The sequence below is a fragment of the Accipiter gentilis genome, chromosome 23 (genome assembly GCF_929443795.1).
Source record: "Accipiter gentilis chromosome 23, bAccGen1.1, whole genome shotgun sequence".
NCBI classification, from domain to species: domain Eukaryota; kingdom Metazoa; phylum Chordata; class Aves; order Accipitriformes; family Accipitridae; genus Astur; species Astur gentilis.
This window is the reverse complement of record NC_064902.1, coordinates 14,309,588-14,331,853: the sequence shown is the minus strand read 5'-3', so window position 1 is coordinate 14,331,853 and position 22,266 is coordinate 14,309,588. Positions and strand designations below refer to the sequence as shown.

Here is a 22,266-nt window from a genome sequence, read left to right as displayed (position 1 = left end):
GACCGCACCGCGGGACACCGGGCACAGCCAGTAGCAGAGCACACTGAGATGCAGCGGGCACCAAGGCGCACCAGGGGAGTCCAGGCACCGAGGTGCATCGGGGGGACGCTGGGTGTCCCCCCTCTGCTGCAGGGTGCACCGAGAAACACCCAGCACCGAGGGACATCAGGGGACAGCGAACACCAAGTCACACCAGGGGACACCAGGGGCACCCTGCGGGCAGCAGAGCCCAGCGGGGACAGCAAGCTGCAGGGTGTAGAGTGCCAGGGGGTGTGGGGCAGGGGGCAGTAGCCTGCAAGGAGCACTGGGGACACCAGGGGACACGGAGTTGTAGGGTGCACTGGGTACCACGGCACACCAGGGGGCACGGGGCATGAGGGCACCCGTGGCAGCAGGGTGCCAGGGCTCTCAAAGGCACACTGGGGGACACGGGAGCCTGGGGAGGCTCACCAGGCATCAGAGGGTCCCAGGGGACAGCAGGCAGCGGAAGCAAGTGGAGTTCAGTGAGTTTAATGAGTGCAGGACAAACCCTGACCCCCCCCAGTCCCCCCACCCCCCGGCGCCCGGCCCGGCCCGCAGCCCCCGGGGCAGGCGCTCTGCGATGCCCTAGTCGACTTCTTCCATGCTGCTGTAGGAGGGGGCCGGGCGCTCGGTTGGGCTGGTGAAGCGCTCGGGGAGGCCTTCTGCAGCCAGCGCCGGGGCTCCTTCGGGGGCCAGGCCAGATCCAAACGGCACCGGGGGCAATCCCTGCAAGCAGAAGGCGGGTATGAGAGAGGGAGACCAGGGGTGAGAGAGGGAGACCAGGGGTGAGAGAGGGAGACCAGGGGTGAGAGAGGGAGACCGGCACCCTGCCCACCCATCTTCTCCCTCCCTGCTCCCGGGGACCATAGGGTGCTGGGGGGATGGGGCCCCTTGGGGTAGGGGCCCCAGGCAGCATGTGCGGCCCCGTGGCCCGTGGAGAGCAGCAGCTGGTGCCAGCCCCGAGCAGCAGGGCAGGAGGAAGGCAGTGTGCCCAGGGTCCCCAGTGGCAGCCACCACCTGCCTGCCAGAGAAGAGCCAGGCTGCAGCACGCTCGGCCCGGCCCCGGTGCTGCTGCCTCTCCCCAGCCCGGCACTCGTGCCCCCGGGGCTGCCGCGGCCAGGGCCGGTCTGAGCAGAGCCCTGTGCCGGGGCACGGGCACCCAGCCAGCCCGGGCGGCAGCGACGAGCCACGGGGCAGGCTGCCAGCGCCTGCCTGGATCTGAGGAACAGCGCAGGACCAGAGGGGATTTCCAGGGCCGAGAGCACCTAGCCCGAGCCTTGCTACTGGCCACCCACCTCCAGGGAAGGCGGGCGGGCAGGTGCAGGCAGCAGCTTGTGGGCCCCAACCCCAGGGCACCAGCGCCAGCCAGAGCAGAGGTCACCCCACCAGCGCTGGGCACTGACTCAGCCCCACGAGGCCAGTGCCGTGGGCGAGCAGGGGAAGCCATGGAGGCCCAGGGCTGCAGACAATGAGGCGACTGTTCCAGGATGGGCACCTCATGACCACAGCACGGGCCTGCCGGGCTCCCCGGCTGGGACCCGCTTGGCGGGGAGGACACGACAGCGCACGTGCAAGAGGGGTGTGGAACCGAAATGGGGGGGAGCTCTGGGCTCCCCACTGTCCGGCTCAAGCCCCAGCCGGAAACACAGGCGAGCCCCCTCCCTGCCAAGCATCCTTCCCGAGCCAGCCAAGGGCACCGCCAGCGGGACAGCGACGGAGACGGAAAAGGAAGTCACAGGGCGCTGAAGTCACCACTCGCACCCAAACACGCCAGAGCAGTCTGAGCCACACTCAGCCAAGGGCAACACGTCTCAATGTCAGACACTGCTAAAGCTGCAGCCCGTGCTCCAGCCCCACAGGACCACACACTACTGGCCCTACGGGCCCCTACAACCTGCATGCGCCCTGCTGGGGCTGCCACCCCACGGCTGGGGAGCAGGAGCCCAGCCCGTGCCCCATGGCACTGGCAGGCAGAGCTCTCCCGAGGCCACTGCTGCACAGGGTGCACCAGGCACCTGCCAGAGTCCAGGGCACAGTCCCCATGCTGGCTAGGCCAGAGAGAGTTGACTCAGGCACAGAAAGGTCACCGGGTCCAGCACAGAGACCCTGCCCCTGTGCAGGGGTCCCATCACACAGGACAGGGATGCTGCATCTCTTTGGAAAACCTGGCTTTATTAACACACCAAGGTCCTGCCTGCACTCCCCAAGCCCACACCTCTCCCACAGCATGGGCAGCCGGTCTCCTCGCAAACAAGGCATTGCTTCACACTCCCCCCGCAGAAACCCAGCCCCCGCGGACACAGCCTGCTGGGGCCAAGCAGGGACAGCCCACACGCCCCAAAGCACTGGGGGCTGCTGGGAGCCAGCAGCCCACAGAGGCGGGTGCTCACCATGGGCACCCCAGCCCAGATTGCCAGGCTCCCCAGCAGCTGCCCGGGGGAGAGGAGCTGCAGCGGGGCTGAGCCTCCGGTGACAAGCCCGTTCAGTCCCAGCATGGGGGCATGGTGCACACAACTCCCAGTGCAGGGGCAGCTGGCACCAGGAGGCTCAGGGGGAGGGTGGCAGGAGGGACTGGGGGGTCACGCCAGCCCTGGGGAGCACAAGGCTCCCGCAGCAGCACAGCTGGGAAAGGCACCCGCACAAGGACCCGTGTCAGGGCATCCTGCCCTTGTTGCAGCCTCCCGCCAGGCCTCCGCTTCTTTCTTGGAAGCCAAGCAAAGGTGGTCGATGTTCCTGGGGGCCGCCCAGGCCCCAGCCACGCTGCAGTGGCAACATCCCTTCCTGAGCCGCAGGTAGCCACGAGCTCTGCCCCACTCCCAGTAGACAGCAAGAGGGAAGGAGGGAGTGCAGAGGGGCTCCTGGTTCTGGGCTGCGCCTTGGCAAGGCAGCAGGCTGGCCACGCAGCCCTGCCAGCTGGCACGGGAGATGCCAGAGCAGACAGGCAGGAGCCGACAGCCCCACACTTCCCTCGGCGAGTCCTTCCCGGAGGTTTCTGTCCTGCCGCCCGATGTCTTCGTCGCATCCTAGGACAGTGCGTGCGTGCCCGGCAGCCCTGCTCCCACAGCTGGCCACGTGCCCATGCCTATCTCCAGCGGGTCTGGTAAATGAGCGGGTAGAAGACATTCAGGAAGAGCGCCACGATTGCGGCCGTGGTGGCCAGGACAAAGTATCTGACGCAGCCTTCGTCTGGGTGCTGGGGGGTGCCCGGACTCCGCTTCTGGCCATGAGGCCTCCAGGAGTTTCTTGCAGGCCTTTGGGGTGCCTCGAGCTGCAGCTCTTGTTCTTCAGCCTCCAGTTCCTGCCAGATCAGAGAAGCCTGCGATGTGGAAACCTGCGTCAGCACTTGGAGAACACAACGGGCAACACCCCTCGCCATCCCCCGGGGCAGGCGGCTGCCTGCAAGCCCAGCCCCGTGCCCAGCCAGCCCGCCTCCCCATGCAGCACCATCGCGGTCGCGCCCGCCCCCGCGGCTCTTCAGGGTCTCCAGTGCATGGGGCGCAGCCGGGCTCCGGCGGGCGGCTCTGCGGGAGGGAGCGTGGGCAGCTGCCAGGCAGCGTCTTCGTGGGGCTGCAGGGAGCGGAGCGGGCAGGCGGATCCCGGTGGAGCCGATGCGCTGGCATTGGTGGGTCCAGGTGGCAAGGGGGCAGGCAGCAGCCAATCGCAGCCCAGCTTTTGGGATCCCAACAGGATCTTTCAGACAACGGCCAATCCAGAGCCAGCCGGGGCGGCGGGAGCAGGAGGCACGGTCAACAGCACAGCCAGTCACAGCTCTGCTTTGGTGGGTGGGGATGCTCTGACAGCCAGTCGTAGCCCAGCTTCCAGGAGGATTATTCACAGGCAGCCAATCACAGCCTGGCCCTTCACTGTGCCGGTGATCATGCAGAGCGGCCAATCAGGGCGCAGGTCTCCGGAGGGCACCCAGTGCCTGGGGGGGTGCGGGTGCTCTGAGGCGCTCGGGGACCCGCTGAGCCCCTGCGGGATCCAACGCGCCCCATCGCTGTGGGGGATCCGGCGCTGCCGGGGGCCTGATGAGCCCCGGCACCACGAGAGGACCGGATGAACCCCGGTGCTGTGGGACGTACAGTGAGCCTCAGTGCCACCCGGGCCCCTGAAGGCTCCCACCACCGCCGGTGTGGGATGAGCAGCTCAGCCTTCATGTTTCCCAGGCCACCCCCAACGAGCGGAGCTACTCCAGGACACGCACAGCCCCCCAGGACAGGAGCAGCCCAGGCAGGCGGACACCAACATGCCAGACGCCCCAGAGATGGACAGCTCCTGTCCCCAGCTGAGAGGACAGAGCTGGGATGCCTAACCGGTGCCGGGCCGAGGGCTGCGCAAGCCAGACGGGCCAGGCCAGATGGGCCTCACTCGTGCAGACGTGCGAGAGATGAGCTGAGCATCGTCGTCAGACCCCGCGGGGCCACGGGGGTGCCGAGCATGGAGGGAAGAGCTGCAGCACGGAGACGCACAGTGGGGCTGGCCAGGTGGGCGCTGCACCGCGCCCCAGCCTGGGCCTTCGTGTCTGACGTTCACGCAAAGATCAGCCAAACCGTTCCCCGACAGCGCATGCCGAAAGCACCCTGCCAGCTGGGCCACCCCTCCCTCCCAGGCGGCCCGGCAGCAGAGCTCGCTCTGGCAGGTTTCTCTTCAGCACCCTGCGGAGGGCTGCCAGGCCTCTGGCTGAGCAGTGGCCTTTGCCTTTTTTGCACCTAGCTTGGCCCCAAGCTGGGCCCCAGCAGAAAGCATCCCCCACCCTGCCTCGAGAGCGACTGCCTAGGGCAGGTTCTCACCGCTGTCTAGCACAGCCAGCTCCTACTGCACTGCTCACAGCCTTCCTCTGGTGCAGATCCCAGCAAGGCTGGGTCTCCTTCTGCCTCCTCCAGTGCCCTCCTATCAGCACTCCAACCCCGATGACGGGAACCAGCTCTCCTGTGGTCCCTCAGGGCAGAGACCGTCCCAAGCTCACAGCAAGAACAGGGCAAGGCAGGTCCCAGTGCCTGGCTGGCACAGGCTCTTCGGTGTCGAAGAGGGGCAGGCACCACACTGCAGCTGCGCCAGATTCTGTGGGTGCTGGCAGAAATGGGCTGGGCCCTGTGCGTGGGCACCTGGGCGCATTTCAAGGCTCTGTGGCTCCAACAGTGCCGAAAGGGACGCGAGCTCTCACCTGGCTGGCAGCAGCTTCTGCAGAGGGGGTGCGCTCGGTTCGGTGGTCTGGGGGGTGCCCTGGCAGGGGTCTCTCCACAGGAGAGTTCCGCCGGCGGTAGAAGAGGACATATGCGTATCTGGTTACCACCTGGCTCTCATCCACGGTGGTGACTGTGCTGTCGTCAAAGAGCCGCCAGCCTGAGAGGAGAGAAGGGTTAAGCAAGCAGACGGGCCACAGCTGCAGGAGAGGTGGGGTGGCAAGGCTGACAGATCCTCACCTACGTCACTGCGCTGGCTGTTCTTGTCGTTGGGCAGACGGGCGTATGCCGTGTAGTGCCCCCCAATCATGCCTCCGTAATGGTTGATCACAGCATATAGGTCATACATGGGCAGCTGCTGCTCGCCCTTCCGGCCAATGCAGAACTTGCTCAGGTCCAGGCTCCTGGGGAGAGACACAGGGACAGTCGGGGACAGTCAGCGATAGGCAGGGAGAGGCCAGGCTGCAGGGCAGCACAGGCAGTGCCAACCCAGGCACTTCCGTTCCCAGGTTCTCACCGGACAGGGAAGTCCACCATGTCGTTGATCTTGTCCCTCCAAATAAAGCTGCGGAAGGAGAAGCGCTTGAGCTGGATAATGAGGACGTTGGGTAGCCGCCACAGCATCAGCTGCTTGGAGGCCTCACGGTGCTGCTTGCACTTGGGGCAGTACCTGGGGAAAGAGCGTGCTCATTACCGGTATGGGAAGAGCCTTGGGTCTCACAGCCCAGCCCAGCCCCAAGTTCCCCCACATGTGGGGCTGGAAGAGGGGATGTGGGAGGTTCTCAGCCTCCCCTGCCAGGGGCAGGCCAGCACAGTCCTGCAGAGCGCTGGCATTGCTCCCTGCTGGCTTATGGCCTCCCTCCCCAGCACACAGGGAAGGCCAGCCCAACACCCCTGGCCACCAGAAGCAACGTGCAGGCCTGGGCAGCTCCTGGGAAACCCCTGCTGCTGCGTGGGCCCACAGGCTGGAACCCAACCTGTCGCCTCCCTCACCACGCTTCCTCGGGAGCCAGGACTTCGGGCTTGGTGAAGAGATTGAGGCACTGCTCCAGGGTGAAGTGGCCAGCCCGGGCTGCTTCGCTGGCCGAGCCTGGGTCCTCCACACACTCCAGCTCCTTGGACTCCACCAACACAAATTCCTTGAGGCGTTCATTGTTCTTCCACACCAGGGCAAGGGAGCAGTCATCTGTCAGCTCCAGGGGGGTGTCACCTGCAAAGGGGCGCACACGTCACACACCTGCCCCACCAGGCTGGGCCAGGCCACCTTGCTGGGGCTAGGAAAAGTCTTGCCCATCCTGGCTCGATACGGTGATCATGCAGTGCTGCCAGGAAGGGAGAGGTGCCCCATGGCCAGGTTCACCATCCCAGGGTAGCAGAGCCCCCCCAACCAGCCAGGGAGCAAGGCTGGCACAGCCCCTCTCGGCAGCGCCTACATAACCAGCACTGGATGCGGGCATCCCATTCAGACAAGAGGTGACCCAGAGATCACAGACCCTCTGTGGATGCAGGAGGTTGAAGGGAATTGGTCTATTTGCTGAGGAGAGCAGGAACATCATGCCCAAGAAGAGCTTCCAGGCAGCAGCTCTGTGCAGCAAAGCCCTGCCCTCCCCTGTGCCAGATGCAGCTTTCGCTGTCCAGCCTGGGGCCACTGTCACATCTGGGTTCACCTTGGGCCAGGCAGATCCACCACCCCACCAGAGGTCACGAGGGATGAAGGTGGTGCTTTCTGGGACTCTGGGCTCACCTTTATCTTCCAGCTTGTGCTCTCGGTTGGCAGCGTCAATCTTGTTGATGTAAAACTGCGTGGCACGGGCACTCAGCGAGTCTGGAGTGTGCTGGTACCCAGGGATGGCAGCTGTGGACAGGCAGGGACAGATCTGTGGTGGCACTGCCTGTCTGCCCTGCATAGGGGCCAAGAATTTGCAGTGCCCCCACCCCCCACCTCACATGCTACAGCCTTGCAAGGGACACAACCACGTGCCCCATGTCCTTGACTATTTTTAGCAGGCGCCTGCCCCTGGCAAGCTGTGCTCCTCTGCCTGCCTTGCCCCTTCGCTGCACATTGCTGCCATCCTGAGACGAGTGTCTGGAAACGTGACAGCCAGGCAGCCGAGCGCAAGAGGCTGCTCCCGTGCAGCTGAGTCAGAGCGAGGGAAACGCTGCGCTCACAGCCTCGAGGGGCTCAGCCCGCGCTGGGCTCTGCCCTTCCACGGGACTCTGAGTCTTCTGCCAGCCCCTGCCTTCCCACCCCTCCCACAACACCACAACACTCCAGACTCTTTCCTAGTCAGATCTCTGCTCTGCCCCATGGGCCCTGCCAGGGCAAGGCAGAGCGTGGGCAGACAGGCATTTCAGGTGGGGCAGCACTCCCAAAACACAGCTCCCATAGCCTCATTTATGTTCCCAAGGGTCTCCAGACCAAGCTCACAAGGAGAGAACAGATGCTGTGGTAGAGGGTCCCCCAAAGGAGGAAGCATTGCTCCTGTTTTTTCTTGGGGCTGCCCGGGCTCCTGGCACAGACACGGTTAGCACTGCAGCACCTCTTACCTTCTGGCTTGAGTGCTCTCTCATAGGATGGCTCCTTCTCACAACAGCTGTCGCCCTGTGACTCCATGTGCTCAGAGAAACCCGAATCCAAGCTCAACAGGGAACTCCTAGCTGCCAGGACTTTGCTCCGGACAGTGCCAGTGTCCCCCAGCTCCAGGTGCAGCTCAGGCACAGCTGGCGAGAGTGGGGGCTCCTGCAGGAGGCAGGTAGCCCTATCCACATCCCCCAGCTCGGGGGCAGAGGTGGCTGCTGCACAACTGCTTTTGGCCAGGGGGTCCAGCTTGTCTGGTAGCAGAGGCTGCAGCCCCTGGTCCGGTGACATCCGGCCCAGCTGGAATGGAGGCTGGAACACGCTGACTGAGTACCTGGGCAAGGAGGTGGCAGTCAGAGCTGGCCAGGCACAGGGCTGAGCTCAGCTCTGGGGCAGAAGCACCCTCCTTTCCTGGACCCTCACCTTGCGTAGCCCTCCAGCAGTTGGGCCAGGCGGGCATAGGTGAGGCGGGACTCTGGCACACTGATGAGGAAGGGGAAACCGATGTTCTCAGGGCGGCACAAAGCCTTGTGGTCTGGCCAGTGTGTTTTCTGACATGCCCTGTAACACATACAGCCCCTGCTGAACCCAGCATCCGTGACCACCCCAGGCAGGAGCATAGCAGTGGCAGAGGGGTGCAACGGGGACAAGGGGAGCACCATGAGCCAGACTGGCTCTCTCCCAAAGGACAGGCCCATCCCACCTCCTCCCAGTGGTCTGAGCTCTCCCATCCAGCCTTTCAAGGCAGGACATCCTCCCTCCCTGCCAGGCACCAAGCCAACTCACACGTTGCAGTAACCGACTCGATAGCACCTCGTGCAGCGCCTGAGCTTCTCATCCTCCGGCAGCTGCTTCTTCTGGCAGGCTGCACACTTGGCGACAGGGCCACTGGGCACCTGTGGACGCTGCAGGAGAAAGGACCCGTCGGGCAGGGAAGGGCACCCGGGCAGGACAAGGTAGCCTTGGTGGGCATCCGTGCTCGCTGCAGCTAGTCACCCTTGCATGCAGCTCTCCCCCTCCTGCTCAGCCCCACTTGCAGGCTCAGCCTTCCTGCATGCCTCCCAGTAGTCCCAATATCTCCTCTTACCTGCTGGACCTGCAGCTCGACCACCCGCTCCTTGGCCAGCTCTGGGGACAGCACCTCGAAGCAGAGCAGCAGGTCAGTGGGGGAGACTGTGTCCAGCGAGTTAGATGGCAGGAACATGCGGTGGAAGCGATTCTTGATCACCTGCCAGGAAAGCAGTGGAGTGGGGCCTTGTGAGGGCTACCCCATGCTTCCTCTCCTGAGAAAGCCAGACCTCAGCCCCATAGTGAGCTGCCAGGACAGCAGCACCACAGGGATGCTGTGCTCAGCTCACCACCTCACCAGGGGAGGATGGACATCCCTTGCCCTACTGCAGTGGCCCAGCCCTCCTGAGCAGGGATCTGCCCAGCAGCACCCTGTGCATGACACTGCTGCCCGCAGACAAAATCCGTCCCATGGACATGTTGGATATGGGCAAGGGACTGTCAGTGACCACATTCCCTGCAGAGCTGTGGGAGCCAGGGCACCCACAAGAGCAGCCCATGGCTTGCTCCCCAGCTTGAGCACTCTCACCTCTGCCAGGCGCAGGTTCTCTGGTTTCACACGCACACTGTGAGCCACTGAGTCAAGCACCTCCATGGCACTGGAGTTCTCCTTGCTGATACTCACGAGGAACTGCCACCAAGAAAGTGCCACATCAGTCACAGCACACCAAGGCATGTGGGCCCTTACTTAACACAAGGCTTAGCTTGTTGGCACATAACCAGTTGCCTGGGGCACCTCCAGGAGCCCTCTCAGGCTCCCTCCCCAGAGCAGACTATGTCATGTACCTTAATGGGTTTCTTGTGCGGTTCCTTTGCAAAGTAGTAGACAGTCAGCACCTTCTGCTTCTGCGGGAGGGGCACGGGGAGGTACAGGAAGGGGTCAAAGGTGATGGACACCTGCAGATGCGAGAGCATGCTCAGTTGTGGGAAGTGCTTGTGGCTGAGATCAGTGGGGCAGTAGCCCTAGCAGACCTAAGATCCAGCCTCGCCCTGTGACCTGTGCTCTCCGCAGGTCAGGAGCCTGCTGCTGCACAGCCAGGACAGGGACAGAGCCTCCAGGGCTGCCCTACCTTGGAACACACTGGGCACACCAGCTTGGATTTGTACTGGCCCTGGAAAAGGTCCACAATGAAAGAGTCATTCCTCATCTTGTGTCGCTGCCAGGCCTCCTCAGCTACCACCTGCAGGGAGAAAGGGCTCAGCACTACACTAAACTACCCAGGCCAGGGCTGCTCACCCAGTGCCTTTGGGGAGGGAGGGACATCCTCACCTCGTCAGGCCTCCCATCCGAGTCAACAGTCTCTGTGTAGGGCTTGTTCTGGATGCGGTTGAGGTCCTCGTGCAGGCCATCGAGCAGGAAGGCCATGAACTCCTGAGCATCGTGCTGGGCATAGCCAGTGAACTGGCTGGCCTTGCTGGCGACGACTGCCTAGGGGAGCACCGTAGTCAGGGCTGGCCAGCGGCGCCCCCGGCAGCACTGCCTGCCCAATACGCAAAGCCTGGCTGCACCCACCCACACCCACCTAGCTCTCTGTGGCAGTAGCAGGGCAGCCAGGTGCCTACAGCAGAGTGCTGGGCCCTGACCCACAGCAACTCCTGCATAGCACCGGTGCCTGCGGCCCTACCTTCAGTTTAGAGGGCTGGAAGGCATGGTGTGTGCCCTTCCACAGCGCTCGCAGCAGCATGGCAAAGCCAATGGCCAGGCGTCCCCCCGTCCCCAGCGGGTTGTTGTAGTTGATTTCAGACTCAAAGGACCGATCTGTAAGAGATGCAGGAGAGCAAGGGTGGCTGCTGGCTGCACCGTCTGAGCGGGAGGGCTCTGCTGGGCTGCCAGTGTGGGCTCACCATGGAAGTAGTCGCGCAGCTCCCGGGTGTTAGACAGGGACTGGATGACGCTGTTCATGAAGCAGGTGTTGCCCAGGTTCACCAGCCCCGTGAAGCCAGGCAGGCAGACCTTCTTCTTCTCGTCCTCATCCTCATCATCCTCCACACTCTCAGTGCTCACAGGGCTGTGTGTCATTGGTGGCACCATGCACGTCGGTTTGGGCTGCCAAAGCAGAGGTGGGTGTAAGGGTGCTGCGCTCGGGGGTCTCTCTGGGAATACCAGGGGAACTCAAAAGCCCAAGGCACCCCTCCGATGTGGCCGGGCTGGAGCCATTAAGCTATCTCCTACCAGGACTGGGATAGACAGGCCAACCACTGCCCTCAGTCCTGCCAGCTATGACTGAGGACCACTGCCCCCTCCTCCAGGAACAGTTTGTCAGTCCCCAGAGCAACACCAATGAGGTGGGGTCCCATGAGAAGGACAAATGGGCCTCCCTTTCCCCCCACCAAGGTCAAATCCTGTGCATCCCTACTCACTGAGGGGATGTGCGGCTCTTGCTTCACTGCCACGTGCTCTGGGGCTGTACGGGCTGCCACACCATCCAGACCGCCATCTTCCACACGCGGCTTCTCTTTGTCACTGGCTCGGGCCTCCTCCTTGCTGGACAGGGGGTGCTGGTTACTGCCCGGGGGGTTCTTGTCCAGAGGGGTAGGGCCTGTAGGCATGGCAACCTTTGCACCACCCACTGCACCTTAAAAAGGGGGAAGGGTGGGCCTGTGGTTAGCAGCACCACGCGCTGCCCACAGCGGGGCTGAGCTGCTCGGTCCATGCTCACACACAGGCTCTCTCCTACCCCTCTTCTCTGTAAGCAAGGGGAACAGCAGTGCCCTTCCCCTAGCATTTGGCTCACCCTGCCCTACGCCCCTCCTGCCTGCACCCACTCAGCCCCTCTCCCTCCCCACAACCCCGTGCTGGAGGATCTGGTACCAGCTGGCTGCCCACTAGGGTGCAGCAGGCAGACAAGACAAGAAGGCAGGGTGCAGACCTCGTGTGGCTGGAGCTTCCAGCCCCCCCCAGCGCTGGCTCTGGCGTTTCTTCAGGCAGACGTCGATGCGAGACATTGTGAAGTTGTATGTGCACTGGTCCGGCTCAATAAGGTTCCTGCAAGACATGCAACAAGGTCAGGGGTGCCCCAGATCCCCCAGCAGCCTCAGACATGCCAAAGCCTCTGCAAGGCAGGGCCATGGCCTCCAGGCAGTAGGGACCTGGCCAGCACTAATTCCAAGGTGGCCCTGACAAAGGGTGGAAACCTTTGAGCCTGGCCACACTGAGCACAGAGGGCCCCTTTCCTGCCAGATCCATTCTGCGTGGCTTCACATGCCCCCTCCTGCTGGACATACCAACCAAAGCGCACACAGGCTGGTCTGACTGTCCCCAAGAGCTCTAGAACAGGCTACAGGGGGAACTGTGGGCAAGAAGATGCTGGGATTTCCTCCACTGCAAGCCACTACACAGAGCCAAGGCAGCCCAGGCTTGGGGCATTAGCACAGCATGGTGTAAGGGCAGCCCCCACGTGCAGAAATGAGCATTCCCTGCACAGACCCACCAGCCAGGACTGGCTCCAGTTCTGCCCTCTCAGCTCCCTTGCCCCAGTGCAGGCTAGAAGGACAGGAGCCATACCTGAGCTTCACCTGCCACCGGAACACTGTGTGGGGCCCACAGCCAGGATGGAGGCGAAGGAAGTTTGTGTCACTGTAAAGAAATCGGAAGTGAGTGAGAAGAGGTGAACAAACAAGTAGCCCAGCCACAGCCAGGAGCTCTGCAGGAGCCTGGCACACTTGTACCTTGTCTGGAACACCAGGGTGAAGTCTTGCTCCCGGAATAACACCTTGGATGTCTCCTTGTGGATCTCCTTCACGTAGACGTGCACTACCACCAGGTCATTGCCCTTCTCGTATGAGTCATTCTTGACAAAGGTCAAGCTCACAAAAGGCTCTGGCTCTGAGAGAGGAGAGCCATGGAGAGAGACATTACCTTCTTTGCACACCAAGGCAGTGCTCCAGGTTGACCCAGGAAAGGTCCTGAGCAGACGGACCTTCCCAACCAGGTCGACCCCTGGGCTCCAGCCACCCACCATCAGCTGCTGCTTCCAGAGCCACATCATCCTTGGACCAGTCCCTCTTCTCACCATCTCTGCCCGGGGGAGGGGTAGCTGCTGGGACAGTCTTAGAGCTCTCTCCCAGGACAGGCGTGCAGTCCCGGCCCCGCAAGGCCTCAGCAGGGCTGCCTGGCTGCAGGACCCTCTTCTCCACGCAGGTGGCAACACGGTGGGGGAACACCTCTGTGGTAGCTGCGAGAGGTGGCATCTCCACAGGAACACTTTCCTTGGCCAAAACCACAGCCTTTCAAGACAGAGGCACACGGTGAAAAACAGACACTGTCACCCCCAAGCTGCCCTGGTCCACCCGCTGTGGCTCTTGCCAGCCAGGCAGGCACAGCTCCATGTCGCCCGCTTCCCCCACACATCCCATGTTCGGTTCAGCCTCATTAGTGCCAGAGGACATGATCAGTCCAGTGACTGCAGGGTCCTCGCATCACCCTCTCCTCCACCACAGCCAGGCCCACGCCAGCCCTCAGCAGCACCCACGGAACCCCAAAGCCCATCTCATTGGCAGGGATAGGTCCCTGCGTGAGCAACATCCCCTGCGGCGGGGCTGAGGGAGCAGGGGTGCCCCATTTGGCTGGGTCCTTGGGTACCTTCTCCAGTGGCGGTGCGAGGTCTGCGAGGGCTGTGGGCGCATCAACCTGGCTGGCTCTGCCATTGCGGCGGCTGCCTGCCCTCCCGCTGTGCCCTTTGCTGGGCTCCACGCTCCCAGTGACTCTGGCATTTGGCTCCTCTTCAGTGGGAGCCACTTTGAGGTATACTGCCCGCTTGGCGCTGGGGCCACTCTGTGTCCCTGGGCTGGCTGGGCTTTTCCCTCCCAGAGCCTCACTTCTTCCTGGAGCGCGCTTGGGGTTGGAGGGCTCCCGGCGGGACCTTGGCGGTTCTGCACCTTCAGCCCTTGGCTCTTCAGGGGCCAGCTCTGCAGAAGCAGCCTTCTCCTTCCCGTTCTCCCAGCATGTGGTCCCTTTGGCCAGCTCTTTGGATCCATCTTTCCTTCTCTTCTGTGAAAAGCAGTGCAGCACAGTGGGAAGCTATCCAGGTAGCAGCACCTCTCACGCTCTCCGCCAACTCCTCACCCTCACACCCCCTTCCCAGAGCACGCTGGGGCTCTGCTCCAGACCTGGAGGCTATGTGGCAGGTGGGAACAGGGGTACAATGACACACCCCTCTCTGGGACAGAGGCAGCTGGCTCACTGCCCTCACGCAGCATGTGGATGCAGGATGTGCCCCACATTGCTCCCTGGGCAGCTCAGGAGCAGGGAGCGAAACCCTCACCCCAGCTCCCCCCAGCTCCATAAGCATCCTCAAATGACAGATTCTCCCCTCCTCACCAGAAGTGAAGACCAGGTATGGAGTGGGATCTTCTTCTGAAGCACAAGCTGTAGAAAGTTGCCCTTCTTGCACTGGACCTTGCTGCAGGAGCTCTCAATTTCCTCATAGAACTGACAGCTCCACTGGCGCCCGTCTGCAAGCAGAGGGGGACCGCACCTCAGGCAGCGCTCCAGGCAGCTGTCACCTAATCCACAGCCCCCTTTCACCTGCCCCAAGGATCAAGGGAGCACTCATCCAGAGCCAAGGAGGCCACAGGCAGGCTGCCACCATACCCCAAGAGCCTTCAGGGCTTCAGCCAGCTTCCCTGGATTTGCTTTGTACATCTGGCTGGCCTCCTTCCCAGAAGGAAGGCCCTGGGCCTCCCTGCCCTCAGGGGCACAGTTGCTTTTCCAAGGGATGCCTAGGGGCGACTCAGTCATCCCAGTGAGCAGGGGACAGAGACGCACCAGTGCAGCAGTGGGCACTTGTTCACTTGGCACAGAGGCCAGCTCCTGCCCTCCCTAGCTCTATACCCTTCTTCTTTTACACAGCTCTTGTATCAGCCCTGCCTGCTGGCTGAACCTGTGCCAGCTGACAGCAAGGCATTGCCTCTGAAGGAAAGATTTTATGCCTGCCTGGATCAGTCCCACGTCTAGTCCAGAGCTGCACCAAGCCCCACTGGAGAAACGCCTGCAGCAGTTGCTCCATTCCTCATACCTGGTAGTTTGACCACACAGTCTGTGTCGGTGAAAGCAGCATCTACATCCTCCACCTTCAGAGCTCCACTGCCCAAGTTCAGTTTGACGATGATCTCGTCAGCGTTCTGCTTCCAGTCCAGCAGCAGCTCTAGGAAGAGGGAGGAAAGTGTCATCTACTTGCTGGGGCATGAGCCTGCAGTGCCCACCTCTTGGCTGGGGAACGCAAGCCTGAATGCACGCTCAGTTCAAGGAGGTCAACGCAGGGGACACAGATAATTCCAATTAAACGAGATGTTCACAACCCGCTCTCATCAGACAGGCCACAGACAAGAGCACATGTTGCAGCAGGGCAGGTGAATCCTGGTGGGAACTGGAGAGATCAGAAAGGCAGCGCTGCTCTTGGCCCCATCACATGCAACAGCAGCAGCTGGGAAGAAGGGGTGGCTCCTGCCAACTACAAAGCAATCGCTGCTTTCCCAGGAAACGAGGAAGCCACAGAATTACTCTGGGGAATTCAAGTGGACTCTGACCACAATCAGAAATTGCCACTTCCCCTTTGCATATGCAAACCAAGCAGCCCAGCTGCAATCACCAAAGCATTGTACTCCTGCCAGGTGAGCACTGCTAATGTGGCTGAAACATCGGCAGGCCCACCAGCCGGGCAAGAACACCGCACCCAGGGAGAAAACGGTGCAGCAGCATCACGCTGCTGCAGGCAGAACCTCCATCAGGTGCCTGCGAGGCTCCAGGACCGGCCCTGTGGTGTCCTGAAGTCTTCAAGGCAAAAAGGTGATTTCAATCACCTTAATTTCTCTCAGGTTTGTTCTACCCTCTGTGGCCTGAGGATGTCCTATTCTGTCCTCAAAGCAGGCCTAGACCAAGGCACAAAACAGCCAACAATGCCTGCTGGGTGACACAGCTTGGGATCTTCCCAGCCCAGCATGGCTGCCTGCTCAGAAACAAGCAGGACAGATGCTGGCAGCAAGGCATCCCAGAGCTGTGCTCAGTGGCACCATGACACCTGAGCCGGAAGCAGCCTGCCACATGCCCATGGCTCTTCTCCACCCCTGGGAAGGCTGCACCCTGCTAAGACAAACTACCTCCCTAAGAGGCAAGGGAGCGCTCAGGTTAGTTCTGCTCAATGCCAGAGCATGGGACAACGACAAGGTGAGAGCTTCAGATCCCTTGGCAAGGGCACTCCATGGCCATGCACTGACAGCCGGCGCACACCTCGACTTACCCTCCTCCGAGTCCTTCTCCTGGGCAGTCTCAGCCTGCTCGAGCTCAGGGCGAGACACTGGTGGGCAGAGAAGCAGAGCGCGGGCAGGTCTGTCATTCTGTCACCTCAAGAGCATGGGCCAGCACGCTGATGCCCAAAATTTCACACATCACTTCCTTCTCCCCTGAACCTTTGTGCAGGCCTTTCATTCTGCATGTACTGCTCATTTCTCTGCTCTGCTTCCTCACACCTCTCCCTTTCCTGGAGCCCTACCTGCAGCACCACGGCAAGTCAGCCCCCAGGACTGCTGCTCTGGGCCACACCACCATATCCCAGTCTAACCAGCACCACAGTGGCAGCAACACAACATTACTGCACCATGCAGACAGCACTGCTTTGAGGCATGTCTCAGTGTGGAGTTTGTGGTAACCAGGCTGTGTGCCCCTGCTCGGTGCACCAGGCCCTCAGCCTCCAGCTGTACAGAGGAGTTCCTGCCTTGATCTGACAGGGAGAACCTGATGTTTGGTTGTGCTCAAACCAATTCTGCTGTAACGAGAGACACGCGTGGCCCAGCTGCACTTTAACATTCCCATTCCTGTGCAAGCTGCTAACGTCTGTGGCCAAAACCTCCTTCCAGATCAGGCTGGGGGAACCAAACTGACCTGACACCTGATCCCTGCTCCCCTCAGGATCATCTCCAACAGCCAGAAGCGTCTCAGGGCCTGGTCCACCCCCACAGGGTGGTGAGATCTGCCAGGCAAGGGGCCCAGAGCAACAGCACCTGGTCCTGGAGCAGAGAAACAGCAGCAACGGGAGCTGTGGTCTCTACCCTGGAGCACTCAGAGGGCTGCCACTGCCTCCCTTGACCAGCTACAAAGCAGTAGGGAACCTCTGCTGACCACTGGAGTCACTGGTGCAAAGGTGCTGGTGGGGCTGGGAGTGAGAGAAGTGCTGCAGCAGCACTGCCTGGAGGATCTACAGCTTGCTCCAGCCCCTCATCACCCCTGCACAGAGGGGATGGAGACAGCACAGCCACACCACAGCCCCTGGGAAGGCAGGAGGTCCCTGTGTCAGAAGGTGTAGAGTGTCAGGCCTTACTAGAGATACAGCACACCTTCCACATGAGAGAAAGTGCAATGCTGTGCACTCTACACCATGGAATTTCACATTGGGGACTGCAGCTGGCCGTTCCAGCACAGACCTCAGCAAGCGCTCGTTTACCTTGGCCTATAAAACACCCTGTGATTTTGAGAATACAGCAGTCATAACGGAGCAGGCACAGAAATCAAGCAATTTTCCAGGGCCGCAGGAACTCTTGCCTGCATCCTGCCCGCAGGCGTTCCCTGCACCTGAAGCATCGTTTTTGTCAGATACACATCAGCTACAGAAGGAATTACTCCACAGCAACTATTTCACTTGAGCCACACCTTGCCCTGACACAGAAGCTAAAGCACCAGCCCCACCCACAGGCCCCACACTCAGCAGGTGCTGTCAGCACCCGAGTCACTGCCTCGCAGCGTCTGGCCTCGGCAAACAGATGGGGAAGCAGCACTGCCTCCAGCTGCAAGAGCACCCGCAAGCTTCAGTCCCGCTCCCTCTGGATCGGGGCAGCTCAGTCCCAGCCAAAAGCAGTCTAGAAACAACCACTGAGGCCAATGCCAGGCTTAAGCTAACAAGGCCGCAGGCCCGACCTTCCTCACACAGCTGGGGCTAAGTAGTGCCCAAAGGAAGGAGGTTACAGGTCCAGGCAGGACACTGTGCTGAAGAGGATTCCACATCACACGGGTTACCATCAGCTGCAGGAAGCGATTAGTTAAATCTGCTTATCCTGCAGCAGATGGCTGCGAGGCTCCCACCCTGCAGGGCCGAGAAACCATGGGCCTGCTCATCGCAGTGCTGCCGAGGGGCTCTCACCTTCCTTGCTCTCCTGGTTGGCTCGATCCTTCTGCTTCTTCTTGTTGGTGGCATCATCCAAGCCCCGAGACACTCTCCTCTGACCAGGGGCATTGGTGCTGCTGGACATTTTCAGCCGTTTGGAGGACACAAACGGCCCACCGGGGTCAGTAATGGAGTCTGGGTCAGGGGTGCGACGTTTTCTTCCTGGCCCAGCTATCTTGGCGACTCTCTGTGGTCAAACTCTCTGGCAAGGAAGTAATGGCCTAAAGAGAGGAGAAAGTGAGCGTGGCAGGAGGAGCAGGTAGAGAAGGCCCAATAGCATCAGGATCTGCTCTCTGCCCCAGCGCCAGGCCCTCCCAGGACCAGTGCCCTCACACGACCTTCACTGCAGCGTTTACGGGAAGCCCCACGCAGCGCTCAGTGAGGAAACCTACCTCATCACAGCTGTTACAACGCTTACTGCCAAAAGCATGGGCTTGTCAGAGCTCCCAAGATACAACCAGGGGTCTTCCGTATGTGGCACACATTAAAAACCTGGAAAGCAATTGTCACGCTCATGGTTCCCACTACAGCAACACTGGCCCAGAGAAGCCGCCGGCGCTAACAACACCCAGAGGCAGAGCTGAAGGTGAGGACATGGGGAGGCCCTGATCTGCAAAATCGACCCTCCAGGGTCAAGTGGGGCAGCCCACCCCACAGCTCAGGGCAGCAGCTATTTCAGTCAAACAGTGCCCCATGTAAGAGGGTGGGAACGGGAGTGAGTAACGCCCTAAGAAGGAAGAAAGGGGAGAAGCGGGAACAGGCCCGGGACAGTCGCCCGTGACAGATGAGAGCGGCACTCCCTGGCAAAAGGAGAGCTCCTCTCCCTCCGCCCACCAGCTGGGAGCTTAACCAGCATGACTGCACCTTGCGTATTCATCTCCCTGCCGGTTTACAGACAGCGTCAGCAGGGCCTGGCCTGGAAACAGGACACCTCTGCTCCGCATGCCCCAGGGAGAGGGCAGGGCAGGCAGGGTGCTTGCCCCTGCCCCCTTAGACATGCCTTCCCAGGCAGAGCCAACTCCCCTATGGGTTTGGGAGCTGCTGGCCCAAGGGTTGGTCTCGGTTTTGCTCTCTGTTTTCGCCCTCGGGTGTTCATGGCTTCAATAGAGGAGAACTGGAACAACCCACTGAAAACAGTCCCGCTCGAGGTGCCTCTGGAGGTGGTGAAAGCAGAGAGCTGGGAAGGCTTCCTCCCTCACTGCCCCGGTTGCACACCCTGACCCTGGTAGCACTCACCAGTCTGCAGGGGTTTGCTGCAGTGGAGCAGGCCCTGCCGCACGGATCCAGCCCACCCCCAAGGTGCTGGCAGCCTGCAGCATCTGCTGGTGCACTGATTCACACCGCATCCCATGGCTCTGCTCCCATCTGAGGACACAGAGCTGAGCCTGACAGCACCCTGGTCTAGCCCAGCTAAACTGAGCCTGCCTCTCCCTCAGCAGGAGGCAAGCCATGCCCTCGGGAACACCTTGTCCTGCCCTCACCTGCGTACCAAGCACAGATCCCATGGCTACGCTTGGGCACGGCCAGGGACAGGAGGCACCTCCAAGGGAAATGCTCAGTCAGAGGGAGCACACTGGTGGCTCTGTGTTACCTACCCCACATCACTGAGGCATTTGTATTCTAGAAATGCTCGGGGCAACAAGTAGCCACAAACTTGGAGACGTAGCCACGAACTGCAGGGACCCTAGAGAGCAAAGCAGTCCTGCCCTGCTCTTAGCTTTGGCAAAGCCAGCCCCACAACAGGCATTGCGCCCAAACCGTTTTTCTTCAGGCCAGCTTGGCTGTGTAACCAAGAGCCACCAAAGCCAAGAGAAAAGCTCAAGCGCCAAGTCCAGCCTGGCTGCCTGGCACAGACAGCTCCTGCCACCTGTGGTGGAGGGACCCGAAACAACCTGGAGATGGGGACGCTGAGCAGGGCCCAGCATCAGCCCCAGAGAGCTTGAAAGTGTGGGAGGACAGCAATGCCACCCCCAAGCTGCTACACACACTGGGTCTCCCTGGGATGCAGAAGCGCCTCTGGCTGCAGAGGGAATGGGAAGGGACCCTTCCAGCGGCGAATGTGGCTGTGCTTCACAAGGCTGGCCCTCTGATGCCAACAGCATGCTGTTGCTCAGCTCCAGCCCCCACTGACACCAAAACAGGTTGGCTACAAATGCTTCCCAGCACTGAGAAAGCTAACCTGGGCTTGGCAAACATGGGAAAGCATTTTTTGCTGAAGGGGTGGCATAGGGTAACTGCTGGGCAAGGCAACAGCAAGCTCCAAGGAGGGTCCTGGAGGGCTGAGAAAGGATCACCCTCTGCTCGAGAAGGGGTCGTGTGTCTGCTGGCACTCCTCCGGGAGAAGCCTGCTGCTCTCACGCCTCACTGAGGGCACGGCTCCCTCGGGTGCTTTGCCGACAGTTATTCCTAATGGCGGGTAGGAACCAAGCAGGGTTGGAGCTCTGCCCGATTCTAGCTGCCAGACTGATGGCAGCCCAAGGCCGCTGTGGGCACCGCAGGATTCTGGAGGCGTGCAGGCAAAGCACAGGTTATTCCCATTCACCTATTCTAATCCTTGAGACTTTCTGCCTTTCTGCCATCAGGAAACGTGCAGCCAGGCGGGATGCTCAGCCCCTGGGTGTGCAGGGGCACGGAGTTTTTGGCACCACTAATGTCGGCACTGTAGGAGCAGCTACAGGGGAGAGATGGTGAAAGGCTGCCCTAGATAGATGCCAGGTGTACCTCCGAGAAGCACCTGATGGTCTAGGTGCTCATACAAAACCTTACTCAATCATTCTCCAAGCTGGGAAAGCCCGGTCACGCTGCTGAGAGAGGAGGTGTATCCTCGCCCTCTGCTCTCCCAGCCATTGTGCCAGTGCGAGGACCCACGTGGCTGCAGCATATACTGGATCAAGACGCCAGCCAAAGCGAAACTGCTTTCTGCCAGGTTTGTCTTACCCTAGAGCAGTTTCCCCAACCCAGTTCATGTATGGTCTGCACAAACACTTTCACTGGCCAGAGGAAAGGGAGAACTCAGGAACAGGAGCAAAGGGCCAGGGAGAAGGGCTGCCCCTTCCCACAGCAACACCAGACTAGGCTAGTGTAAATGCTTAGGGAATGACAGCAGAAGGTGCACAAGACACAATTTGCACCCCCACCCATGTTTGGGGCACATTTAGCACTTGGCAGGAAGAGGTCTCTGGTTCTTGCCTGCAGCACCCCCCCCGCCTCAGTGCCCAAAGGACTTCACTGGGGTGGCTGTGGAGAAAGTTGGCTATTCCCCAGGCTCATCCTTCAATGGACTTTTGGCTCCTCCATGTCCTGAATACAGCTGACAGAAACACTTCCCTCGCACCCACAAGTACTTTTGTCACCTTCTGCTCCTTGTCACCCCAGGGGATCAGAAGTCTCAAGCTTGTCTCTTACTTCAGTTTTTCAGCGTGCCTGACATGCAGGCTGAGCCAGAACAAGTAGAGAGCCACTCAGGGCAGGCGCCCAGCCCAGCACTGCCACACGTAACATTTCCGACCCGTGTGGAAATCACCGTGGCCCCAAAGCACCGTGACAACAGCAGCGAGCCCTTACAGCTGTGCTGTGTAGGGAGCCCGGCAGGCCCAGCTCCTCCCAGGCCCTGACAAGTCTCCAGGGAAGACGAGCCTGGCCAGACAGCAGCCGGCGGCAGGCCCCGGCCTCTCCTGCGCCGCTGCCCGGCCTCAGGCATTTGGAGAGAGGAGAGGGACAGGGAACGGTGCTTCCGTCCAACCGCCCGAGGGCCCCGGCCCCAGGCGGTGCCCCCCACACCGGCAGAGCACCAGGTGCCAGGCAGCGGCCCAGCCCCGCGGCTCCTGCCCGAGGCTGCCGCGGTCGGCGCGTCCTGCCGTGCCCCGCGGCTGCGCCGCCTGCCCCCCCCCCCCGCCGCCCCCAGCTCCCGCCCCACCCCGACCCCCCTCGCCTCAGGCCCCTCTCACGCCGCCGCCGCCATCCGCTGCGCCCTCCCACACCGCCTCGCTCCCCGCCCCCGGGCCGCATCCCGGCCTCCCGCCGCCCCGTCGGCCCTGCCCGCCGCCGCCGCGGCTCCGGTCCTCAGCCCGCGCCGCCCCTCTCCGCCACGCCGGGCCGACCCGACCCGGCCCAGCCGGCCCCGTCCCCGTCCCGGCCCCGTCCCGGACTCACGGCCCCGCCCGCCGCTCCGGTCTGTTTTGTTTCGAGCCGAAGTTCCGAGCGGGCCGACTCAGGAGACAGGCCCGAGCCCGTGACGCACTTCCGGAAGCCGGCGGACGAG

General features: G+C 61.7%; 1 protein-coding gene across 13 annotated transcripts; it reads right to left on the bottom strand.

The window, feature by feature from the left end:
- Nucleotides 1–549: 549 nt before the first annotated feature.
- On the bottom strand, nucleotides 550–22,258 carry USP19 (ubiquitin specific peptidase 19). 13 transcript variants are annotated; one of them, XM_049826455.1, is made up of 26 exons: nucleotides 22,158–22,258; nucleotides 17,982–18,497; nucleotides 14,868–14,996; nucleotides 14,171–14,304; nucleotides 13,433–13,840; nucleotides 12,810–13,077; nucleotides 12,520–12,676; nucleotides 12,356–12,427; nucleotides 11,721–11,836; nucleotides 11,212–11,426; nucleotides 10,696–10,897; nucleotides 10,476–10,609; nucleotides 10,121–10,279; nucleotides 9,921–10,031; nucleotides 9,637–9,747; nucleotides 9,380–9,481; nucleotides 8,870–9,010; nucleotides 8,569–8,687; nucleotides 8,206–8,343; nucleotides 7,752–8,116; nucleotides 6,949–7,059; nucleotides 6,198–6,414; nucleotides 5,722–5,874; nucleotides 5,445–5,608; nucleotides 5,186–5,364; nucleotides 1,442–3,337 (listed from the first exon to the last, which is right to left on the bottom strand). In XM_049826455.1, the coding sequence occupies exons 2-26, from the start codon at nucleotides 18,088–18,090 to the stop codon at nucleotides 3,104–3,106; spliced, it is 4,248 nt and encodes a 1,415-aa protein (XP_049682412.1). In that variant the 5' UTR covers nucleotides 18,091–18,497; nucleotides 22,158–22,258; the 3' UTR covers nucleotides 1,442–3,103. The 13 variants fall into 13 exon arrangements, with proteins under 13 accessions (XP_049682421.1, XP_049682422.1, XP_049682418.1 ...); XM_049826453.1 differs by having other exon boundaries at nucleotides 17,982–18,226; XM_049826454.1 differs by lacking the exon at nucleotides 22,158–22,258 and having other exon boundaries at nucleotides 17,982–18,226; nucleotides 18,398–21,815.
- Between the last annotated feature and the right edge of the window lie 8 nt (nucleotides 22,259–22,266).

What these genes read in the sequence shown, in the direction of transcription:
- USP19 (XM_049826455.1), bottom strand. Translation starts at nt 18,090, where the DNA reads ATGTCCAGCAGCACCAATGCCCCTGGTCAGAGGAGAGTGTCTCGGGGC. An exon ending in CAACCAGGAGAGCAAGGAAG is followed by an intron (nt 14,997 to 17,981) that starts GTGAGAGCCCCT and finishes CCCTCTTCCTAG; the next exon opens with AGCTGCTGCTGGACTGGAAG. An exon ending in CAGAAGCTGCTGCCAGCCAG is followed by an intron (nt 3,338 to 5,185) that starts GTGAGAGCTCGC and finishes TCCACATCGCAG; the next exon opens with GCTTCTCTGATCTGGCAGGA.